Genomic DNA, 25,856 nt, shown 5'->3' with positions numbered 1-25,856 from the left:
TTTGAGATCTGTGAGGCATCCAAGTAGAAATATCAAGCTGATTGTTGAAACACAAGCCTAAAGTTTAGAAGAGAGCCCTGGACTAGAAATATAAATTTGGAAGCCATCAACATAGAGATGGTATTTAAAAGAGATGGGCATGGTAACTTATGCCTATAATCCCAGTATTTTGAGAGGCTGAGGTAGGAGGATTGCTTGAAGCTAGGAGTTTGAGACCAGCCTGGGCAATACAGCAAGACTCCCTCTCTGTATTTAAAATAATAATAAAATCCATGGATGTTGGTGAAATCACCTGCTAGAGGGTAGAGTCAGAAGAGAAGAGGGCCCAGAATGTATCCCTAAGAACATCTAACATTTGAGGGGTAGAGAAGGAAGAGCCAGCAAAGAAGCCTTCCTCAGCTTTTTCAGCCAGTAAGGCAGGAGGTGGGAAATTAGGGCAGCATAGTGTCGTGAATGCAAAGTACCGCTCAAAAATCAAGGGAAAATAGCTCAAAGAAGTATCCAATGGATTTGGTATAATGGAGTTTACTGGTGACCTCGACAAGAGCAGTTCTAGGGGAAGATCAGGGAAGAAGCCAGAGTGTTAAGAGTTGAGTTATGAATGGGGAATGAGGGATCGAAGAGGAGATAAGATGAGCAGATAATTCCTTTGTCTATTTGCTGATAAAGTGGAGCAGAGAAATGGTCTGGCAGCTAGAGGGGGATGTGGGCTCAATAGAAAATATTGGAGCACATTTATATGGTAATGAATGAGCCAGTAGTCCTGGAGAGAGAGCACAGAAGAGAGAAAGTATAAGGAAAGTTGCAAAGCTCTTGCAAAACAGGAGGGGCCGGCATAGAGAGTGGTCTTTGGTAACAGGAAAAACACATCCTACATTTTAACAGGCAAATGAGAACTTGGGTACAAATATAGGTAGTTGTGTATGTTTGTTGGTGAGAAGATCAAGTGGATCAGATATAATCACTTCTGTTTTCTCAGTCAAATCTGAGGCAAGGCCATCAGCTTAAATAATCTGCTATGTATTTTCCAAACCTATATTCTGGGCCTTCTCCAGTCTATCCTGCATAACACTTTCCACATTGATCTTCCTCAGGTGCAATTCAGTTTCCATGTGCTCCAGTGTCTTCGGTGAATTCCTAATATTTATGAAAATAATTGTTAATTTTCCCATATAATTCCAAATTCTAGCTTTATCTCTCAGTAGTCTTTTCCTTACAATCTTCATTTGGTAATAGGTAGTATTATGGTAGTAATGTATTATGGTAGTCTACAAATAATGGCTCGTGGGCCAAATCTAGCTGGCCACCTGTTTTTATAAATAAAGTTTTATTGGAACCCAGCCATACCCATTCCTTTATGTATTGTCTGTGGCTGCTTTCTGCTACAATGTCATAGGTTAGTTAGGACAGAGACCATATGGCCCAGGAAGCCTAAGATGTTTACTATATGGCCGTTTAGAGAAAAAGTTTGCTGACTCTTAATTTTGATCAGACTGATCTCTTCAGTCTAACTTAGTGGAAAGAACAAGAGCTGTGGAGTCAGACAGACCTAAGATTGACACTGGATACCAACAGTCACTGAAACTTAATTTCTATATTTACAAAATGAGGATATACTACTTAACCTTCCTTGTTGTCATAGGGTCAATATAACATATATAAAAGCATATGTTTCTGGCACTTGGTAAGCCTTCAAGACAAGCTTCTTTCCTCTCCTCATTTGCTGAGACTACTGTTCTGCTGCTTTATTAGGAATGGGCTTCATTGTCTTCCCCTTACACCTCCATCTCTGCCTCTCAGAATTCTACTCATCTTTCTATGTACCTCTGTAGTGAAACTTTTCCTGATTCCCAACATACGGATGTAATTTCTCATAGACTATAACTTCATTAAGAAATAGCAATTACAATTTTTTAACAGCAAACAACAAAATTGCAATTGCTAATACTTAATGAACTTATTAGTATATGTATACCCAAACATGTTTTATACCTTAAATATAGACGATAAAAAATAAAAAAGAATTAGCAATTACTTATGTTGCTATTCTGCATATTACCACACATGGAATAAATACCAAATGGTTATTTGCTCATTCGATTCAGTGGATTTAAAGGGGAGGGATCAGTGTGGACTGCCATTTTTTAGTGAAGACTTCATTAAGGAGCTACTTCCAAATGTATTGGTGATCAATGAGGGCATAGTGAGAAATTGAGAAAAATATAAAGTCAGGTAGAGCCTATGACTTTTAATTATCTACTTTATGATGTAATAACCTTGCAGTTTTCTGTGAAAGGTTCTAGGTGCTTATACTAGTTATCTGTTGCTACATTTAAAAAATGACCCTAAAACTTAGTAGGTTAAAACAGAAAGCATTTATTATTTCACACAGTTTCTGAGAGTCAGGAGTCCAGCAGCAGCTTAGCTGGATGGTTCTGGCCCAGGTTCTTTCATAGGGTTGCAGTCACACTGTCAGATGGGGTTGCAGTCACACTGTCAGATGGGTCTGCAGTTATCTGAAGGCTTGACTGAGGCTGGAAGATCCACTTCCAAGCTCATTCACATGGCCATTGGCAGGAGGCCTCACTTCCTTGAGATGCTCACAACATGGACTCCTACAGAGCAAGTGATTAGAGAGAAAGAGAGGAGTGCATGAGTGTAGCCGGGGGTGGAGGGGGAGAGAGAGAGAGCAAGAGAGCCAGAGCGAGCACAAGTGTGCATACGTGTATAACCAAAACAGAAGCCATAATGCTATCACAATTACATCTGCTTTATTTTACTGGCTGTGCACATATGGACCAACCTGGTATAATGGGCAAGGGAACTACACAAGAGTATGAACACCAGGAGGTTGTAGGTCATTGGGGCCCTTCTTAGGACTAGCTATTACAGTGCTTGATACCTGGGTAGTTATTTATCCCAAGGGAATAGTGTTTGCCTGTTCATATGAATGAAACAATTGTAATCTAATTGGTGTCAATGTTTTTAAACTTTCACAAAGATTTTAAAACCTATGTCATTGTGAATGAATTCTTTTCAATTTCCCTGACATGAGGTTAAAGGACTTTTAGTAAAATTATACCTACACTTTATATTATAGAATAATTTCTGTTTTCTGTCCAGTTGCCTTTCACTTTTCTGTTGAAATCTGGATTTCCTTTTTCCCATTTAATCATTCAGATTATTTGCTAGATGAAATGACCAAAGAAGCAGAGATAGATAATTCTTCAACCGTAGAAAGCCTTGGAGAAACTACTGATATCTTAAACATGGTAATGATTTCCTATCTATTTATCTAAATATGAGTTTGAATTTTAGTTCATTGTGTATGTGAATGTGTGTATACTTCCTATACTCTTACATGCATGAAAGCCTCTTTCTCGTTTCTTACTTTGTTTATTTTCTAACCAACTATATTGAGGTATAATTCACATACAATAAAATTTGTTTTGATCCTCACATTATTAGTATGGCAGTTGAGAGCAGATTCTATTACTATCTGAACTGTTTTCCCTTCATTATATATATATATATATATATAAAATTGAAAATATACTATATATTTGTACTATATACAAATATATAGTATATATACTGTATTCTTTTTATAATATATATTTTTTATTTATTTCAGACACACATCATGAGCCTGAATTCCAATGAAAAGTCATTAAAATTATCACCAGTTCAGAAACAAAAGGTATAATATGGAGATTTGTTTTCGTTATTGTTGGTGAGAGCAGTTTAAGTTAATTTTTTGGATGGTTTTTGGAAAGAACACAAGAAACGTAAGCATTTACTTACTTTAGAATTTAAAAGACAGAGGGATACAATGTAGGTAACCTCCATTTTGCCTTGTTCTGATGGTATGTATTTTCTGTAAAGAAACAAGAGTGGAAGCATTTTATTGCTGAAATTTGCTCTTTGGGATCACTAACTTAAGTTATAATAGCCATACTTTTCCTTCTGTCAAGCCATAGGTTATGATTGCAGTTCTTATGTATAGGAAAAGACTACCATTTATTGATAGAGTGGCCCTCTGACTTTGGTTGAGTATGACTTTGAATTAATTACTATGCTGACTTTACTGAATGATATTAATATCTTTTTTAGTTTTAAAATTTTGTGATTTCAGTGAAAATCTTTGATAACCTTTTCCAATATTTGGTTGGGCTTTAATTTATCAAGAAATTGATAGCATAAAAATAAGATGAAACATTTGGAAATTAGAGACTGTTCATGGGTAGGAAAGAGAGACTTTTAATGAATAACAAATTGCAAAAGAAGGGAATAGGCTGTGGTTTTCACAACCATAGAGAGATAAAGGCCTGCCCTGAAATCCTTTGCTTTTCCTGGCTTTAAGGACTAGTGCGATGAATGAATGAGGGATTAGAGGATTAGGAAAGTAAATTGGAGAAATGTAAATTGAGGGAAGAAGTCTATAAAAAATATTTAATTTCTATTTATAGTGTCTTTGACATGTTTTCAAGTTTAAAACTCTTAAAATTGAAGTCACTGAAGTGCAAGAGAATCATGCTAAATTGTTAAAATTTAGAGCTGGTCCTCATTCGTTCTATCTGTAATACTGAAAGGCATGGTGAATAACAGCATTCCTTTGAATATGGGAGAGCTGTTTGAACACAGTTGTAGAAGCTCAATGAATATTGACTGATTTTTGACTGACTATACTTCCAAGCAGACACCTTTCTTGTGTCTTTCCTTCCTCTTCCCTTAGACTCCAGGCTCTCCCTCTTCTGGGCTGCTTTATTGTGCTAGGGAAAGAAAGGCATGTGCCTTTAGAAATCAGTTCTGGCAACTGGGCCTTCCTCTCTTAGGGCTCTTAAAAGAATCATGACTTTTTAAAGAGCAATAGCAAGAACAGCCAGAAACGGAAAGCAATTCCTTTTAAGCTGACATATATTTTATACTTTCTATAGTCTTTTTAAGTTTAGGCCCTACCAGGCCTACTTTAGTAAATGAGAAAAGATTTATTATACTATTTCTGTGTATTAACTTGTTAATTTTTAACTTGTCATGTTTTAATAATTTCTTTGGCACAATAGGAACCTCTTCCTAGGCCTAACTCATCACAATTTATAAAATTTGAATTAGTGAGGTTTTACTATCCAGAGACCCAAATTCATTAGATATTTGCATCCATTAGCTTGTTTGTAGAATTTAGATCAACAATTTGGTTTTGCCTTATTTTGTCCAGCAGGAAATTAATTTTATATTGTTAATATATTATTCAAATGTCAGTGTTTGATTTCATAGTTTTTATACAAATCTTACATTTTACACTTAATATTCTTTCCTCTTAGTGTTCTTTCATTTATAGAAATTATTATAATTAAATAATATAATCAATGCAAGGAAGAAGGTCAAAAATTTGAAAACTCATGAAGATTTTGTTTAGAAAAGAAAAATATATTCATTATTATTTAGTTTATAGATAAAAAACATTTCATGTGCAGTTTCTTCAGTTCTAGGAGTGGACTATTCATTGTTTTCAAATTTTACATTTTTATTTATTTTGTGAATTTTGTGGACTCAAAAGACAAATGAAAATTTGAAAATTAGGCCAGGCATGGTGGCTCATGCCTGTAATCCCAGCACTTTGGGTGGCCAAGATGGGCAGATCACTTGAGGTCAGGAGTTCGAGACTAGCCTGGCCATCATGGTGAAACCTCATCTCTACTAAAAATAGAAAAGTTAGCTGGATGTGGTGGCATGCACCCATAGTCCCAGCTACTCAGGAGGCTGAGGTGGGAGAATCGCTGGAACCCAGGAGGCAGAGGCTGCAGTGAGCTGAGATCATGCCACTGAGCTCCAGCCTAGGTGACAGAATGAAACTCCGTCTCAAGAAAAAAAAAACTGAAAATTAAAGATGATCGGGAAAGTGGGAAAAATATACTAAGCTGTACTACGTACAAGAAAAGTGTACATTTTTTTCTTTGAGATGGAATTTCGCTCTTGTTGCCCAGGCTGGAGTGCAGTGGCATGATCTCAGCTCACTGCAACCTCTGCCTCCCGGGTTCAAGCAATTCTCCTGCCTCAGCCTCCCGAGTAGCTGGGATTACAGGCATGTGCCACCACTCCTGGCTAATTTTTGTACTTTTAGTAGAGACGGGTTTTCACCAGGTTGGCCAGGCTAGTCTTGAACTCCTGACCTTAGGTGATCCACCCGCCTCGGCCTCTTAAAGTACTGGGATTACAGGTGTGAGCCACTGTGCCAGGCCAAGAAGTGTACATTTTTAAATAGCATCTTGCAAAATTAATCTCGAAGTTTTATGTAAGGATTGATTCAGATTGAGAAAAGAGGCAGAGAATAAATATTGATGGTATTGTGATTAATGGCAAAATTATGGCAGGTAGTAAGAATCAAAAATTAAACACAGATACATGTTACTAAATCAAAATTAGATGTATCACAGACTAGAGAGTGGCACAAATGATCCTTAAAGAAAACAAAACTTTAGCAAAATATCTGGTAAAACTTGCTATTTTGATTCTCCTAAACTTATAAAAATGTAAAATCTTGGTAGTATTTAAAGTAGATAAGTTGTCCTTGTCAACTAATAGTAGTATGACATATGATAATTACTTCAAAAAATTTACAGAAACAACAAACAATTGGGGAACTGATGCAGGATACAGCTCTTACTGAAAACGATGATAGTGATGAATATGAAGAAATGTCAGAAATGAAAGAAGGGAAAGCATGTAAACAACATGTGTCACAAGGGATTTTCATGACGCAGCCAGCTACGACTATCGAAGCATTTTCAGATGAGGAAGTAGGTAATGACACAGGCCAGGTGGGACCTCAGGCTGACACTGATGGAGAGGGTTTACAAAAAGAGGTATTTAGACATGAAAATAATAATGGTGTTGATCAACTTGATGCTAAGGAAATAGAAAAGGAAAGTGATGGAGGACACAGTCAGAAGGAATCAGAAGCAGAAGAAATAGACAGTGAGAAGGAAACTAAACTGGCAGAAATAGCAGGTATGAAGGATTTAAGAGAAAGGGAAAAGAGTACAAAAAAGATGAGTCCTTTCTTTGGCAACTTACCAGATAGAGGTATGAATACTGAGAGTGAAGAAAATAAAGATTTTGTTAAGAAAAGGGAAAGTTGCAAGCAAGATGTGATCTTTGACAGTGAAAGAGAATCAGTAGAAAAGCCAGACAGTTACATGGAAGGTGCAAGTGAGAGTCAACAGGGTATAGCTGATGGATTCCAGCAGCCTGAGGCAATAGAATTTAGTAGTGGAGAGAAAGAGGATGATGAAGTGGAAACTGACCAAAACATATGGTATGGCAGGAAATTGATTGAACAAGGAAATGAAAAAGAGACTAAACCCATAATATCCAAATCCATGGCAAAGTGTGATTTTAAATGTGATCGCTTGTCAGAGATCCCAGAGGAGAAGGAAGGAGCAGAGGATTCAAAAGGAAATGGAATAGAGGAGCAAGAGGTAGAAGCAAATGAGGAAAATGTGAAGGTGCATGGAGGAAGAAAGGAGAAAACAGAGATCCTATCAGATGACCTTACAGACAAAGCAGAGGTGAGTGAAGGCAAGGCAAAATCAGTGGGAGAAGCAGAGGATGGGCCTGAAGGTAGAGGGGATGGAACCTGTGAGGAGGGTAGTTCAGGAGCAGAACACTGGCAAGATGAGGAGAGGGAGAAGGGGGAGAAAGACAAGGGTAGAGGAGAAATGGAGAGGCCAGGAGAGGGAGAGAAGGAACTAGCAGAGAAGGAAGAATGGAAGAAGAGGGATGGGGAAGAGCAGGAGCAAAAGGAGAGGGAGCAAGGCCATCAGAAGGAAAGAAACCAAGAGATGGAGGAGGGAGAAGGGGAGGAGGGAGGGGAGGAGGAGCATGGAGAAGGAGAAGAAGAGGAGGGAGACAGAGAAGAGGAAGAAGAGAATGAGGGAGAAGGGAAAGAGGAAGGAGAAGGGGAAGAAGTGGAGGGAGAACATGAAAAGGAGGAAGGAGAGAGGAAAAAGGAGGAAAGAGTGGGGAAGGAGGAGAAAGGAGAGGAAGAAGGAGACCAAGGAGAGGGGGAAGAGGAGGAAACAGAGGGGAGAGGCGAGGAAAAAGAGGAGGGAGGGGAAGTAGAGGAGGGGAAAGGAGAGAGGGAAGAGGAGGAAGGGGAGGGGGAAGAGGAGGAAGGGGAGGGGGAAGAGGAAAAAGGAGAAGGGGAGGGGGAAGAGGAGGAAGGAGAAGGGAAAAGGGAGGAAGAAGGGGAAGAAGGAGAAGGGGAGGAAGAAGGGGAGGAAGGAGAAGGGGAGGGGGAAGAGGAGGAAGGAGACGGGGAGGGAGAAGAGGAAGGAGAAGGGGAGGGAGAAGAGGAAGGAGAAGGGGAGGGAGAAGAGGAGGAAGGAGAAGGGAAAGGGGAGGAGGAAGGAGAGGAAGGAGAAGGGGAGGGGGAAGAGGAGGAAGGAGAAGGGGAAGGGGAGGATGGAGAAGGGGAAGGGGAAGAAGAGGAAGGAGAATGGGAGGGGGAAGAGGAGGAAGGAGAAGGGGAGGGGGAAGAGGAAGGAGAAGGGGAAGGGGAAGAAGGGGAAGGAGAGGGAGAAGAGGAAGGAGAAGGGGAGGGGGAAGAGGAGGAAGGGGAAGAAGAAGGGGAGGAAGAAGGAGAGGGAGAGGAAGAAGGGGAGGGAGAAGGGGAGGAAGAAGAGGAAGGGGAAGTGGAAGGGGAGGTGGAAGGGGAGGAAGGAGAGGGGGAAGGAGAGGAAGAGGAAGGAGAGGAGGAAGGAGAAGAAAGGGAAAAGGAGGGGGAAGGAGAAGAAGACAGGAGGAACAGAGAAGAGGAGGAGGAAGAAGAGGGGAAGTACCAGGAGACAGGCGAAGAAGAGAATGAAAGGCAGGAAAGGCAGGATGGAGAAGAGTACAAAAAAGTGAGCAAAATAAAAGGATCTGTGAAATATGGCAAACGTAAAACATATCAAAAAAAGTCAGTTACTAACACACCGGGAAATGGGAAAGAGCAGAGGTCCAAAATGCCAGTCCAGTCGAAACAACTTTTAGAAAACGGGCCATCAGGTTCCAAAAAGTTCTGGAATAATGTATTACCACATTATTTGGAATTGAAGTAACAAACCTTAAATGTGACCCGATTATGGCCAGTCAGACAATTTAAATGCCTTGCATATAGCAGGCACTCATTACGTGTTATTAAATTGATTTTATGTCAATTACTTTATGTGTAGTAAAAAAAAGCAACTGATGCAGCTGTGTTAAGGAGCCAAAGACAACAGGAGGCACTGGTAAATTTTGGCCTCTCTCAAACTAAAATTTTCGTGTATTTCCCCCCCAAATTATAAAACCATAACTAGAAAATATTAAAAGGTCATATCAGATTATTAACATTATATATTCATTAAAGGCAGCTTTAGGAAATAGGAATATACTACAAGAGTGTTTTGTTTGTGTATACAAATCATTCCATTTTTAAATGGCACAGATGCTTAAGGGCTATAAAAACTTCTAATTTCTTATAAATATGTTAGCACTTTTTTTAAGTTAGTGATTACAGTTTACCTACTGTATAGAATAATTTTCCAATAATGGATGGTATTCTAAAACTCAATTGAGGCATTCACATTTTAAAGAAAGTATTGTCTTTCACCTTTTATGTGTTCTTTTTGCAAAAATCTACAAAGTGACAGCTGTGTTCAGAGCTTAGATCCCAAAAACGTGATCTCTTTTAGTTACTATCTGGGCAGATGGTAGTATATCTAATGAAATGGTGATTAATTTAAATGTATAATCTGGAAATATGTAAAACTTGAAGTATTTTTTGTCCAGGCAAAGCTACTCACTGGGCCTCAGTTTCTTCATCTCTAAAATGGAGTGGATGAGATGATGTGATAACTGCAGTCCCTTCTAACTCTTAAATTCTTTTCATTCTCACAGATTCACTCTATCATTATTGCTATTCATGTAAGAAACGTTTTAGGGAGAAAAATTACACTTTAAAATTAATTTAGTTTTCTATACAGTTGTTTTCTTTACTCTTGAAAAGTTATGACAGCTTTAACGTCTCTTGTCTTCTGTAATTTTTTATTTCTAAACTCCTATCATTTCCAAGCTTTAACTGTACTTTATCAGAGCCTTCATTTCTGGTATGTGTTATATGCCCTCAATGTATTCACTGACTGTTCTGTAATTTCAGTTTGTCTGTTCCTTGTCAGAATGTTTCAAGTAAAATAAAAAATTAAATGTATATAGTCAGAAATTCTTTATGAAAAGATAAACTGTCTAGTATTAGATACTGAATTTTAGAGAGGCTAGATTTCCACTAGAGTAATTTCAATTGTCTCTTAAAATTTTCCGTGTACATAATGCAGCTAATTTATCTGATAGTTTATTTGTGGCTCCTTTTTCAACTAATTTCCTTTCATAGTCCCTTTTATATCCTGGGCATGAGAGATTTCTTATACTTAGTTTTATTAAGGAGGATTTTGATGAGAAACTTCCTGTGAGTTTTGTGTAGTTGAGTTCTTTTGCACATTTGATTCTCTGAGTGAGAAAGAATATGAGGAAAAAGTCTAGAATCGTATGAAGTAAAGGATTTCCTAGGAGCAATTATAAGTTTTGCCTTAGCTGCAAGGATCTCTGGCAGCTTCCCCTAACTAACCAAATGTACTGATTTGGCATTGCATTGCTTTACCGAATTCGACCACATTCATTAAGAGATAGTAGAAAAGAATTAATACTATGATAAAAATATATGTGCCGAACATGATTATTTAAAAAGTAGATTTAAAATGATTAAGATGGACGACACAGAATTCATAAAGAAAAAAACCTCCAGGGAAATGAGAAACTCTTAAACTCAAGTTATTAATGTAATAGCTATGGGCATTCATCTTCTACTGAAGAGATAATCAGCCAGTAATACGGAAACAACGTTCTAAAATACGCCCATCTCAGTATTAAACCTGGTCTATATGTCCACGTTTAAATAGCATTTCTTCACATTTCCCTGGCCAAAAACATTTTGTGCTCTTTGGAAGTGGTAGTTCTTGCAAGCATTGTTTTGTAGTGGAGAACACTGGCCTCCCTAGTCACTTTGAGACCAAAGCCCTTCTTCTGGTTTTGTACTTTTGAGCTGTCTGAACTTGGGCTAGTCTCTTAGCTTTGCAGTCCTCAATTTCTTCATCTGGAAAATTATAGAATGAGAATGAGTGACCTAAGGGATTCTATAGGAACAGCAGTTGTTCATTACCAGCTAGAGCTCTGTCACACCCAGATTTTCTGCAATTCCTTTTTCCTCAATAAAAAATCTTAAGTCTCGTCACCAAAGCGACCCCACATTCAAACTAACTAGTAGTTATACTAAAGTAAACAGTTATCCTAAACTACTAAGCACACACTAACTTTCTGTGCCCACTGTTGGGCGAACATTTATTTAATCACATGTGGCAGGTCTAGTACCCTCAAAAAGTTTATGGAGAGGAGTGTATTGTGGGTTAGGGGTGGGTTGGGGTACAAAAGACCCAGGTTTATCCAGGCTTTCATCGACAGAAGTGATTTACATGTTTGTAAATTTTATATATCTTAGGAGAAAAAAAAAGGAAGCTTAAGAATGAGACCACTTTGTCCCTCATGAATTAACACTTGGTTATATAGATTAAAATAACTGGTTCCTTCTTTATTGTTCCCATCTGCTGGTTGTTCAGGCTTTTATAGTAGTTTATTACTGATCATTATTGAGGGAAGTGTGAGTAGTATATATAGAATCCATTGAGTTACATTTCCTAATGAGGACTCTGGCTGAAAAAGACTTTAAGGTAAGCTGCAAAGGATTACCTACCACAGAAACTGCTGCTGCTGCTGCTGCTGCTGAACAGCAGCAGTCAAGGTGAGTGCAACTGAAATGTCTTCTATTATTTCACTATAGAGAAACTTGCTATACACTTACATAGCAAAAATAAAATGTGACCATGGAAGAAGGAAAGGCCAAGCTTTTCTTGTTTCTGACCTGAAGAACTGAGTAGAAAGAGTGCTATTCAGCAAGATCGAGAATAAGGGAGCAGAAGCATGTTTGGGAGACAGTTTTTTACTGTTGATTTTAGATTGTAGGAGATGTTCAGGAGGCAGATACGTATATGGATCTGGAGCTCACGGAGACTGCTGAGTATCGCCAGCTCATAGATGTAGTTAAAACTGGATTTGACTGAAAGGAAGTGTTCCTAGTGTGAATGGAGGAGAGTTGAAGACAGAATTCAGAGAAATGTCAGTAGGTAAGGCAGAGGTTGAGAAAGTGAAGTCTGAGAAGGAGGTGTGGGAGCACACTTACTAGGAAAGAGAGATACCACCCAAGCCAAAGAAGGGGTTTCAGAGAGGAAGGAATGGTAGTAGCTGCAGAGAGAGCCTCTAGGAGGCAGCCTAGTAGAGGGCCAGGGGCGGAACCCTCATTGCCAGGAAAGAATGAGCTCCAGGAAATCTGCTCTGCAGAGGAATAGAATCAGAACTGTGAAAATTAAATATCAGATATAGATATTTAATTTTTAAAATATTTAATTTTTTAAGCATATTTCTCAATTTAGGAAGGGAGATGTGTACTCCAGAGACTTTGGTTTTCTGGGGAAAAGATGATAAATTTTGTTCATAATTAATATATACATAAGAATAGAGTGTTATTGATGTGAGCTTATGAACCAAAAGAAAAATCTGCAGTGCTTTAAACATTAGTGAGGCGGAGAAAAAAACATCTGTGAGAACAGCCATTATTATCCTCAAATTAAATGGGCAGGTTTGGAAACAAACATGGGCTCCAAAGTCCAGTAGAACTGAGTTAAAATCCCAGCCCTCCACTGATGAGCTGTGTGGACACCTAGAAAAGTGGTGGTGGTGGTGGTGGTGGTGGTGGTGGTGGTTGTGGTGGTTGTTATTTGACCTTTCTGAGTCTTATTTCCCTCATTTGATAAAGGAAGGGACTTTTGATGATTAAATTACCTAACACATGAAACATGTTATAGGCACTCAGCAAATGGTAACCTGTATCACTCTAATTATACTCTGTGATCACACCAAGGTAGGTGCAAAGCTACACTCATGAATCTCCAGGTCACTGACTGATGTGCGTGAGTTTAGTTATGTGAACCTGACTTTTGTTTAAATGTAACATAATAGCAAAATATAAATTGGCTTATAGAAATAGATCTGTGGGAATAAAGTAGATTGCAATAATGATCATGCTTAAGGTGGAGTGAAACTATTACACACCATACATTAGTCAATAAATGCCCCTAAATATTTAAAGTGTGTTGAAACGCTGATCACACTCATGTGGTTAGCCGAAAATTTAGGTGTGTTTTCTGTCACTGAACATTTCCCTCTGTGTCCTAACCTTGTTATCAAAATAAATAAAAATAATTAGCACATAAGGTATAGTCGTGGATCATGGATTTGTTTATGGACAACAAGAAAATCTTCTAAGGAAAAAGAGTAGAGATAGTAAAGAATAAATCTGAAAATGAGAATAAAAATGCTCGCCAGCAAGATATTCTATACTCTGAACATTTATTCCTGTAGGCCTGCCTATCAGAGTCAAACTGGAATGTATTCAGTGGTGAGAATACAGGATTAGGAATGACATAAGGGAGTGGTGCCTAGAAAGAAGGAAGAGTTTAAGAGATTATAAAGTAGTATGATCAGCCAAGAATTTGGAGATCACAACTGGCAGCCCATGGGTGCAGTCTGGCCTGCAGACTTATTTTGTTTGGTGCAGTTTTTTTTTTATTTAAATCATATTGGTTGCCAACATTGAAATGTCAGGAGATTTTACATTTAAAAAATGTTTCTCAGCCAGGCATGGTGGCTCATACCTGTAATCCCAGAACTTTGGGAGGCTGAGGCTGGAGGATTGCTTGAGGCCAGGAGTTCAAGACCAGCCTGGGCAAGATGATAAAAACCTGTCTCTACAAAAAAATTAAAAGATTAGTTAGGCATGGTGGTGTGCGCCCTGTAGTCCCAGCTACTCAGGAGGCTGAAGTGGGAAGATCGCTTGAGCCCTGAAGGTCAAGGCTGTAGTAAGCTGTGATTGTGCCACTGCACTCCAGCTTGAGTGACAGAGTGAGGCCCTGTCTCAAATAATAATAATGTTTCTTGGACTTTTGGAAAGCCTGGGTCTGGGAGCATCACACTGTGGCAACACTGACCTGAAGCTGAGCTGAGGCTGGCACCCCTCTCCCCAGTTCCCATGGCTCCTTCCCTCACTGGCCTTGATGCTAGGCTCCTGGCTCACAATAAAAGGATGTATAGAGGACACAAAAATAAGTGGACGTTTTAAATGAACTATTTTCCAGTGATAAGATCTGGGACATTATGGGAAAAAAAAGTCCAAACTTACTGTTTTTCGACAGTCCTCAATGCACACTAAGAATTCTGTCTTACTTTTTATGGAGGGGCCTCTACAAAATTATTTATACTTATATACAAATATATAGTATTTGCTCATGTTATTTTTCTCTGTAAATAATCTTTTTAATCTTTACACAAACCCTCTGAGGTAGGTATTGCTAATGTTATTTTTCCATTTTACAGGTAGACTATAAAATACATTCACTGGGTGCCATGCTCAGGCCATGAGTGATTAGATTAAGGCTTGGAAAGCAGTGCTTAGGGCTTTGTATTTAATGCCCTTCCCACCCCATACTGCTGTTTCCATGATTTTCAGTGTAGTTAAAACATGAACTTACAGGTTAACTTTTCCTGTCCAAAAAAAAAAAAAATACTTGAAATTTTGATTTTTCTACCTGATATAACTTAAATACAAAGTTTTATGCTATATTAACCTATCTGGGAAACATTTTCTACCCTATATGACATTGAAGCATGTCAGAAATTCTGAATTATAGCACAAAATTTTATACTTTATAGTTCTGGTTTGTTTTATTACTTTTAAAAAACTATAATACCCACAGACAAAAGTGCCTGTCTCATACATGTGTCGCTGAATATATTTTTCACAAAGTGAATACACCCATCACAAACTGATCAGCATCCAAATCAAGGAAAAACACAGTACCAGCTCCCTCAGAAGCTTCACTTTAACCCCTTTCAGTCATTTCCCACTCCCAGCCCCACCCCCGAGCCCCCATCCCAGCAATCTCCTTAAAGCATGCGATGTAATTGTGTTCTTAAGTAAACAGAAACCTCAGTAGGAACCTTTGCTCTCTTGATCTGTTCCTTAAGAAATATGAAAAGTGTTGCCTTGGGCCAGACCAGAGTCTGCACCTGACTGTGCCATGCCTGACCAATGAAACAAAGGGTCCTTTGTGAGAGGTCAGGCCCATTCACTTCTTTACTGTGATCCTAACGCAAGACACAGACATATACTGACCATTTCAGACTACCTGTTTACATCTTCTTAGATGGTTCTAGTGCCAAGAATGTACTTAAACTTTACCCTTTCTTTTTATAAAATGACAGTATTCTGCCAGTCACTCCCAAATTGTTTCAGTTTAAAAGGTAAGTGCTTTCTGTGACTTCAAGTAGTCGTCCAGATGTGTTTAGAATAATTTTAAATGTGCTTAGTCTGTGAGTGCTATGATGTGATTTCTAGTGAAAATGTCATTTTCTAATAGCTTTCTCAAATTTAGAAAATGATGTAGTTCCAAAAGTTCTTCATTGTTATAGATTGTTTAAAGTTAATGAGTAAAATTGTAGTTTGTTATGAGTGTTTTACTTATTTCTAAAATAAGGTAAAACTCCCACGTGTCTTTTTATAATAGCATGATATTATCCTGTGGTTACATGAATACCTCAGTTAACAAGCCCAGTTGGAGTTGACCCAGGTGCTAGATTAGCCAAGCTTCCCAAGTAATTGAGGATTATGCTGGGAACACAGCTCCCTTGATCCCTCCCTCTGTGAAAAGAGGGGCATAGTCTGAAATTCCTTGTCTCAGGAGCACTGTTCTTTTTAGTTAACCTTTCATTTATGTATATTTATGCAGACAACTATCAGTCATAAGTCTTAAATCTAGTAATCTTCCCATTCCCTTTCAAAGTGAAGTTGTTTCTGATAATTTTAGCTACCCATAATGTATACCTGGCTAGGCATGATACACAATATAAGTCACTCAAAAGGGGAAATCAGGCTGGGCGTGGTGGCTCACGCCTGTAATCCTAGCACTTTGGGAGGCCAAGGCGGGAGGATCACCTGAAGTCAGGAGTTTGAGGCCAGCCTGGCCAACATGGCGAAACCCCGTCTTTACTAAAAGTACAAAAATTAGCTGGGTGTGGTGGTGGGTGCCTGTAATCCCAGCTATTCAGGAGGCTGAGGCAGGAGAATCGCTTCAACCCGGGAGGTGGAGGTTGCAGTGAGCCAAGATTGTGCCACTGCACTCCAGCCTGGGTGACAGAGTGAGACCCTGTCTCAAACAAAAGCAAAAAACAGGCGGTTGGAATCATGCAGACAAAAACAAAGCTTAAAAGTAAATGATAACTACCTCATGTTAACCCTACCCAGTCTAATCAATCATCATTTGAAATAACTGTCTGCCCTGGTACCATGTTCCTTTCTCCCACATTCCTCTCTTGCATACATTGCCTCATGACCTTGGATTAACCTAAATCTAATTCTTCCTGAGTAGCTTCTGAAACTCTTTTTAAAATCTCAAAGCTTTATTTACTTAGGGCTTCCTGTCCTCAGTGGGAATGCTATTAGGCCACGCCTTTGCAATTGGCCTGAGGATGACACTAATGTTTACTATTAAGGTGTACTGTATAAACATCCTCTTCCTAGCCTGGACTCTCGCATTTTATATTTTTACCAGAAGAAAGGTGAGTTAAATTTTAGAGGCATTGTTTTCCAACCACCTACTAAAGATTCTGTTGAGTATCAGTCAGGCTTTATCCTTAGCCAGACAGCCACTAGAAAGCTGACCATCAAAAGCTAATTACAGTGTTGAAGGGGATATGGTCTGAAGCAAATATTGCCAAGGTGAACTTTGTGCAAATGTTATTTGAAGGAGTAAATGGCACTGATAACTGCTTCACATATTTTAGAAGCAGTTATAATAAACTTAATTATAATAAACTATAAAGTTATAACTTTAGTGAAGTGTGTAAATGAAAAGTATGGGGGGGAATCTAATGAGAAACCTAATATCTTAATGACAATCAGAGTATTTCACCCAAAATTAGAAAGTTAAAAAAAAAAAAGAAATCTCAGTGTAGAATAAAGGCTGAAACTAATATTTTCTGCCTATACTTAATAAGCATTCCATGATTTACTATCAGTCTATCAAATGCATAGACAGCCTCTTTTATCGTTTGGATTAGCTGGCCAGTAGCCAGACAGAACAAGTTCTGCCTCTGTTTGGTTTTCCTTCTGCTTTTAATAACCATGAGCAAACCATTTAAACTGTCTATGTTCCTTTATCTTTTTTCCTGGAATGTAAATAATTATACTTATCTTCCTCATGACTATCAGTGAATCGTACTTCTGAAGTGATTCTAAATCCCTATATTTTGGAAAATGAATAGAATATATAGTTCTGATTACGTTATAATGCTACAGTAGACAGAAAGCTTTTTAAACTTTTCTCAAGGTTGAAAGCATTGTGAGACAACCAAGAAAGAGTATTTTTTTTTTCCATTGTAACCTTGCCATGGGTGCTAGTAAGAATTTTGGAAATCCTAGTCATTGAAATGAGTGGCATGCGTAAAATCCTTGTTAATACAGTAACTTGATATTCAGCATGGACTGTGCAGTATTTTATTCTTTGGCTTCAATATTTGAATTAATATTTTCATGGTTTTTTTAGATGACACAAATTATTTATGACAGCAATATCAAATCCCTCGTTTTTTAACAAGAAAATCTTTTCTCTGATGGTCAATTTTGTCACAGGATCATGAATTTTCTAAAACTGAGGAACTAAAACTAGAAGATGTGGATGAGGAAATTAATGCTGAAAAGCTGGAAAGCCAGAAGAAAACTGTGGGAGATGATGAAAGTGTTCCTACAGGTTACCACAGTAAAACAGAAGGAGCAGAAAGAACCAATGATGATAGCTCAGCTGAAACTATTGAAAAGGTATGATGATAGATGCTTAAATCCTGAGATCCTGGGAGAAAACATATGGGTTCTCTAGTAGTTTCTGCAGAGGACAGATTCCAGTTTCCTTTGGGATCAGAAATACTCCCATGAATACCTTCATTCATGTGCCATAAGAGAAAGGCTTTGACTTATTTGTGAACTAAGCAAACTTTGTCTCTAGCACACTTTCTAGAATGCTGCTTGGTAGCATTCTGCCTCCCACATGAGTGGAAGTAGAATGGTATGGGCCAGGATAGTACACCGTTGGGAAATTAACCAAGAAGTTCAGCACTCAGTCCTTGAAATGCTGAAAGTGCAAAGTTAGGAGCTCTGGCACTGGTGGCAGAAATGGGGTGTGTATGTGTACACACACCTGTGTATGTTTACATGTGTGAATGATTGAAAGTTGGTCACAGCAGTATTTGAAGTTGTGATCAGTTCTTCAAAGGTGCAGTCTAGACAAAATTATGTATAGAAGGAATAGGAGAAGATATCACTAAGGAAGCAAAAATCACCCTGAAAGTGGAGCTAGAGATGCCCAAAACATAATCTCTTCCATTGGCAGTTTTGACTGAGAGTGACCTTGCTAGGAGATAGTTGGTAGGTTTGAAATCATTTGTTTGCTAACACTACTCTGGATTAACTTCAGAAGTATGGAATTCCACAACCCAAACTGAATGACGTTGTACTGATTCATCTTTATTTTCATTTTTTGAACCTCTCATGCAGAACACTGAGTCATACCTTCTAGTATGAAACACTGTCATCATTGGTCTGTGCAAGGCTCTTCTCATGTAAATGTATTCTCTTTTAGCTCCATTCCCCTTCCCCTTTTTCCTTAACATAGACAACCACTGAAACATATTTGTCATTTTATTTGAATGTGTACTTGTGAAACATGTTTTGTGTGCATACATTTTTAATTTACAAATTGGTATTGTGGTAAAGGTCATTCTTTTGCTTGGTTCCTTCTTTATCCAAGACTCCTTTCTCTCACTAAGAAAAAAAATATTCTAGCAGTTACTGTTTTCTTTCAGAAGGAGAAAATGATTCTGTTTATAGGGAACATTTATGAATTCAGGTTAGGGTGGTCCTTAAGATTATTTAACATAGAAATCATTAAATACCAATTTGACATTGTAAAATGTTGAGACAAGTTGTATGCCAATTAGCGTTCATGAATCTTCTTTGAGGAGAATTCTTGAGTCATACAGTTTTTTTAATCACACAATTTTAAGCTAGGAGGATATTTGCAATGAATCAGCATCTAAGGCCCCTCACTTTACAAGAGCTCAGCAAAGCGAAGTAATTGTCACATGTTTATGTCATTAGCTAGAGGCAGACTCTAGAACCTGCTTAAAGATTCAGACTTAAGTTTTCTAGAACAGCACAAAAATATTTTTTGTTATATTGCTTTGTTATTGTTTATAGAAAGAAAAAGCCAACCTAGAGGAACGGGCCATTTGTGAGTACAATGAAAACCCAAAAGGTATGAGCACATTTGATAACATACATATATACATACATACATACACACATATATATGTGTATATATGCCATAATTGGGTAATTATAAGCTTACATATAAGTTTACATATATACTATAATTTTTACTGTCACATGATCCTCATAACAAGCTATGAAATATGTGATACAGACTTATCTGTTCTTATATATAACCACCACAGCTTCTTCACATACAAATATTGCATTATTCGTGGCTACTTATGTGTCAGTGTTAAGGAATTTTTTTTTTTTTTTTTGAGACAGAGTTTCACTCTTGTTGCCCAGGATGGAGTGCAATGGCACGATCTCAGCTCATTGCAATCTCCACCTCCCAGGTTCAAGTGATTCTCCTGCCTCAGCCTCCCGAGTAGCTGGGATTACAGGCGTGTGCCACTACGCCTGGCTAATTTTTATATTTTTAGTAGAGATGTGGTTTTGCCATATTGTCCAGGCGAGTCTCGAACTCCTGACCTCAGGTGATCCTCCCGCCTCAGCCTCCCAGAGTGCTGGGATTACAGGCATGAGCCACCACACCCGGCTGGTGTTAAGGAATTTAAGTAGCCTTTTTACTACCTTTTTTCTCTCTATTAAATCAGTATTATTAAATCAAGCTTTTGCCCCAAATTCCAATTTATATCTCTAGTGCACACTGCTAGACTCCATTGCCCAACCAAGTTGGGACTACTGGGCTGGCCTAAAGCCACAGTGGCCACCCAGTTATTTACCGCCGAGGGCTCAGACCTGAGTCTCTTACCGTAGATACTGAAGAGAAGTTCTTTCCCAAGCCTACCTATTAGTGTCAGAGAGCAGGTGCTGTGGAATAGAGGAGACTGTGATTGCCCTTGAGATCTACATAATCTAGACACAAATCATCTGTGTTTCTGTAGTATGACTCCCACATTGTTTCCACACCATCACACGGCAGTATGATTGTGTTCTCATAAAAAAATAACTATCTGTAATACTGGATATCCGATCTAAACTTAAGCTGAAGAATGAATAGTTTCCTTAATCCTGTTCCTTTTAACTTCTGCCACAAGAGTAGTAAGTTTTAGAATATTTTAGGCAAGTGTTAAAAAATGTATCACCTCTAAGTATTCTTAACATGTAGCCTAAAGCACTACAAAGAAATTAAATATAAGCTTAAAGTAGTTGATAATATAAAATTAAAATAATGCATATGCTTCACAAGTATACTTTAAAGATAATTATTCAGATATACAACATGTGGATTAATTTGAAACACCAAAAAATAGCATGTCCATTTGAGTACAAAGAATGTAATTATAACTAGGTTAATTTTTAAAGTAATTTGTATTTTACAGAAGTCTTCTCTAACATTGACTATTACCTTTGTAGCTATATTTGGATACTGGTCATCTAAACATTTACAACGTTGGTGAGGTCATTCTGGGCTTTTCACTTTAACTCAACTTTTCAGGAAATATGCAGTGTAGATATTGTCCACTACTCCAGGGGTGAGCTCTTTTCGTATTACCCCACAACTCAGGGTTCATAGAGTTTCACTGAGAGCATCAGGTCTTGTCTTTTTCCTGTTAGTTAAAACTAGTATTTCTGAATGATCCAATTGTAGGATACATGCTTGATGATGCAGATAGCAGTTCATTAGAAATCCTAGAAAACAGTGAAACAACACCAAGCAAAGACATGAAAAAAACAAAGAAGGTAAGTGAAATGAATTGTCTTTTTTGATCCTTTTGAATTCAGTTGTTTGTTTTACTTTTCATATGGCAATCCACATAATTTAACTCTCTTAATATGAGTTTTTATGGCCCCAAAACCTGAAGAATTTCAGGTGATGTCGCATATTTTTAATATACTACCTTTCCTTTGGTTAGCATTTGAATGATGATCTTCTTTTCATTCTTTTACTTTAACTTATGTTTTAGATGTGTCTCTTGTAAATGGCCTATACAGCTGGATTTTGTCTTTGACATTTTTAACATGCATACCTAAAATCTAAAGCTCATCAGTGTTCCTATCTTTTTCCCAAATAATGCCAGCACCTTAGAAGAATTTTCTTGCCTGTCACCTCTTCTTTCTTATTTTAGAAGTTATGGTACCCAGTATTTAAAATTTTTTAACATCACAAATCGTATGTTTTTAGTATTTTTTATACTACTTTTTTACTCAGATGTCCCCTCTGGAATTCTTATTCTTCCTGAAGAAATATTTTGGAAGTTCCTATCACAGATGTCTGTTGACAGTTAAAACTTTTAGTTTCTGTTCACTTGAAAATGTCTTTATTTTACCATAGTTCTTGAATGATAGTGTGGCTCATTGACAGTTATTTTCTCTTAGTATCTGCTCCCATTATTGCTGTCTATAATTTTGCTTTAGTATAATTGCTGATAACTTTGTATATAACCTGCCATTTCTCTATGTATGCTTTTTAGATTGTCTTTGGTGTGTTTCAGTTCACTATGAGATGCTTAAGTATGGATTTTCTTTTTTTTTTTTTTTTTTTTTTGAAATGGAGTTTCGCTCTTGTTGCCCAGGCTGGAGTGCAATGGCGCGATCTTGGCTCACCACAATCCTGCCTCCCAGGTTCAAGCGATTCTCCTGCCTCAGCCTCCCAAGTAGCTGAGATTACAGGCATGTGCCACCATGCCTGGCTAATTTTGTACTTTTAGTAGAGACGGGGTTTCTCCATGTTGGTCAGGCTGGTCTCAAACTCCGGACCTCAGGTGATCCGCCTGTCTTGGCCTCCCAAAGTGCTGGAATTACAGGCGTGAGCCACCATGCCCAGCAGGTATGGAATTTTTAATTTTAACTTACTTGGAATTTATTATGACTCTTGAATCTGAGAATTCATGTCATTTGTCAAATTTTTTAAAATTCTCATCCATTATATATTTGAATATTTTCTCTCCCCTCTTTCAAATTCTGATATAAAACTTTTTATTTTATGGGTACATGTCTTTTAATATCACCTTCATGTTTTCTATGTGTAAGTGATATTCTGGGTAATTTCAGGGCCTTCATCAATTTGGTATTTTATAGTGGCAGACTTTTTGAAGTTGTGTATTTCTTCACCATAGCAGGAACAGGAGTTCTTCCATTTTAATCCATAGATCCTTTTTCTAGACTCTTACTTTTTGGATTATCACTTTTTACCCTAGTTTCTCTACTCTTTAAAGCTAGAGGTAAGCTATTATTATTAGCACCATTTTTATTTCTGGAAGAGCCAAGTTTTCACCTGGTTTTTGTTTCCTGCTTTTTGTTTTGGCATCTTGTCAAAACCATTATTTGTGTTACCACTCTTCAATAATCCTATTTTCTTCCTGGCTACATTCTCAAAGGGCCTAAATCAAATGAAACTTTTATCACCTTCATCTCTTCCGCATACATGCCCTGTTGGCCACTCCCTTCTTGATGTATTTTTCTCTCCTGACTTCTGAGCTGCCTAGTTTTCCCAATTTTGCACCTACAAACCTTGGTCCTCAGTTCTAGCTCCTCTTCTGCCTGCCTCTCACTCTGCTCTTTTTTGCCTCTTTTCTTATATTCTGTTTTCTACCTGCCTGGAATCTCTGGGTTATCGGGGCTACTTTCATCTCTCAGCTATTATCTATATTCTACATATCTGCAGCCCCAGCCTCCCCTGAGCAGCAGCTCTGTATATTCGACTGCCTACTCAGACCCACACACAGGGCTCACACAGCCATCATTTGGCAGCACTGACTTTTTTTTTTTTTTTTTTTTTTGGGACAGAGTCTCGCTCTGTCGCCCAAGCTGGAGTGCAGTGGCGCGATCTTGGCTCACTGCAAGCTCCGCCTCCCGGGTTCATGCCATTCTCCTGCCTCAGCCTCCCAAGTAGCTGGGACTACAGGTGCCTGCCACCACGCCCGGCTAATTTTTTTTTTTTTTTGTATTTGTAGTAGAGACGGGGTTTCACTGTGTTAGCCAGAACAGTCTCGATCTCCTGACCTCGTGATCCGCCCGCCTCGGCCTCCCAAAGTGCTGGGATTACAGGCATGGGCTACTGCGCCCGGCCAAGCAGCATTAACTTTTTTGCCAGAAGTTCTCATCTACAGGAATGGGGAGGTACATCGTCCTTCTTCAGAATATTACAATAGAAATTCACTGTAGCTGCGATACACTGAGAATCACAGACATGTCCTGAAAATGACCCCTCCTGGATACATTTAAAAGTTACAATAGGTAACTTTAAGTAGGTTTTTATATATTTTTTCTCTTACAACTTAACAAAGTGAAACATTAAATTTGTTCTTTGAAGAAAAAGATAATATATCACCAAGGTGTTGATGGTGTTGAATGTTAGACCCTGAGAGGTCTTGTTTTAGGGTGGAATCCTGACTGCCTTTTGGTGAAAGGAAAAACTCTAACAGATGCTAAGAATGCACCATAGTACATGTGGTGCCCCATAAAGAGATGACAAAATCATGTTCTTACGTGTTGAAAATGATATCCCCTAAATACTGCTAAGTGAATGTTTCACTTATGGAAATGAATATTTGTGTGTGTGGTTTTTTTCCTAGATTTTTCTGTTCAAAAGAGTCCCCTCAATAAATCAAAAGATTGTCAAGAATAACAATGAGCCGCTCCCAGAGATAAAATCCATAGGAGAGCAGATCATTTTAAAAAGTGATAGTAAAGATGCCGACCAGAACCACATGAGTCAGAATCATCAGAATATCCCACCAACAAATACAGAGAGAAGATCAAAATCCTGTACAATACTATAAATATATATTTATGTTTTCACAGTCACCAAGTGTATTGTAATGTATACTTGAAAAATGTTATAACTTATGAAGTAAAGTTTCTGATAGTAGTCTTTTAAAGATATAAGACTTAATATGTTTTATTCAGCTTCTATAAGTGTGACCAGTTTTGATATTTATTTATGCTAATATTTTTAACAAGTCGTTTCAAAATATGTGTATCTCAAATTCTCCCTAAAGTGTTGTGGCCTTAACTGTTCAGTGTTGCAATAAAAAATATATTTTTATATGTGGAAAATTGAAATAAGATATTTCCTAGTTTTTACTAAACAATTTTACTTCTTTATAATTTTATAAGGCAATATTTGCAATCTTATGACACTGTAACAGTTTTTGATGTATTTACAATTTTTACAAAACTGAGGTAAAATTGTTTATAATGAACATATTTTAATAAACTATATCTGGTCAGTTCCACTGTTAAAATTGATAAGTATTAATAAAATTAGGAGGTACTTGGCATTAGCAATTGACAAAATGGGGGCAAAAATAATTTTAAAATATAGAAGTATGCAAAATGCATTTACCCCTGAGTAAAGAAAATTTCAGTGCAACTGTATAAATGGTACATCTGTGGAAAACTGAGTGCAGAAGTTTCTTTGCTTCCCAGCACTCCTTTCTTTTTTTGGAGATGGAAGCTCTCTCTGTTGCCCAGGCTGGAGTGCAGTGGCATAATCTCGGCTCACTGCAACCTCTGCCTTCCGGGTTCAAGCGATTCTTCTGCCTCAGCCTCCCGAGTAGCTGGGATTACAGGCACACACCACCACACTCGGCTAATTTTTGTATTTTTAGTAGAAACAAGGTTTCACCATATTGGCCAGGCTGGTGTCAAACTCCTGACCTCGGGATCTACTTGCCTGGGCCTCCCAAAGTGCTGGGATTACAGGCGTGAGCCACCGTGCCCAGCCCCTACTCCTTTCCTTAGGGAAATGACTTGCCATGAAAACATTGCAGATTATTTGGTATCATCTGGAGTGTTTGACCATTCCACCGATCACCACCATAGGAGAGGTGAACATAGCTAGGCTTGCTCATTTCAGCTTTCCCTGGCATTGACAGTGGTAACCACATTTGGTTCAGTCACACAGTGCTCTGCCACAAAGAATAGGAAGGATAAAGCTGCTAAGTCTTGTGTCAGTCCATTTTTGTGTTGCTATAAGGAATTACCTGAGGCTGGGTAATTTATAAAGAAAAGAGGTTTAATTGGCTCATGGTTCTGTAGGCTCTACAGGGAGCTTAGTGGCATCTGCTCAGCTTCTGGTGAGGCTTCAGTTAGCTTTCACTCATGGCAGAAAGCAAAGCGGGAGCAGGCACGTCACATGGAAGGCGAAAGAGGAAGCAAGAGAGAGAGGGTGGAAGTGCCACATTCTTTTAGCCAACCAGATGTCACATGAACTCTGAGTGAGAACTCAGTCATTATGGGAGAGGAAAGCACCCAGGCATTCATGAGGAATCTGCTCCCATGACCTAAATACCTCCCACCAGGCCCCACCTCCAACACTGGGGATTACATTTCAAGATGA

General features: G+C 38.2%; 1 protein-coding gene across 8 annotated transcripts in view; it reads left to right on the top strand.

The window, feature by feature from the left end:
* The window catches only part of RPGR (retinitis pigmentosa GTPase regulator), a 58,036-nt gene extending 33,456 nt beyond the window's left edge, over nt 1–24,580 (top strand). For 2 of the 8 annotated variants that reach the window (XM_016943902.3, XM_054676976.2), the window contains exons 12-19: nt 3,181–3,272; nt 3,635–3,700; nt 6,621–6,801; nt 7,417–7,568; nt 17,873–18,058; nt 19,493–19,550; nt 21,162–21,253; nt 24,088–24,580. In XM_016943902.3, coding sequence (XP_016799391.2) covers nt 3,181–3,272; nt 3,635–3,700; nt 6,621–6,801; nt 7,417–7,568; nt 17,873–18,058; nt 19,493–19,550; nt 21,162–21,253; nt 24,088–24,294 — 1,034 coding nt within the window. In that variant the 3' untranslated portion in view covers nt 24,295–24,580. Of the gene's footprint in view, nt 1–3,180; nt 3,273–3,634; nt 3,701–6,620; nt 6,802–7,416; nt 10,797–17,872; nt 18,059–19,492; nt 19,551–21,161; nt 21,254–23,466; nt 23,750–24,087 lie in introns of those variants that run through there. The other 6 variants (XM_054676979.2, XM_016943904.3, XM_054676974.2 and 3 more) reach the window with 4 other exon arrangements.
* The last annotated feature ends 1,276 nt before the right edge of the window (nt 24,581–25,856 follow it).

Source organism: Pan troglodytes, chromosome X (genome assembly GCF_028858775.2).
Source record: "Pan troglodytes isolate AG18354 chromosome X, NHGRI_mPanTro3-v2.0_pri, whole genome shotgun sequence".
Taxonomy (NCBI): domain Eukaryota; kingdom Metazoa; phylum Chordata; class Mammalia; order Primates; family Hominidae; genus Pan; species Pan troglodytes.
The sequence above is the reverse complement of the archived record's forward strand: the minus strand, read 5'-3'. Positions and strand labels throughout refer to the sequence as shown.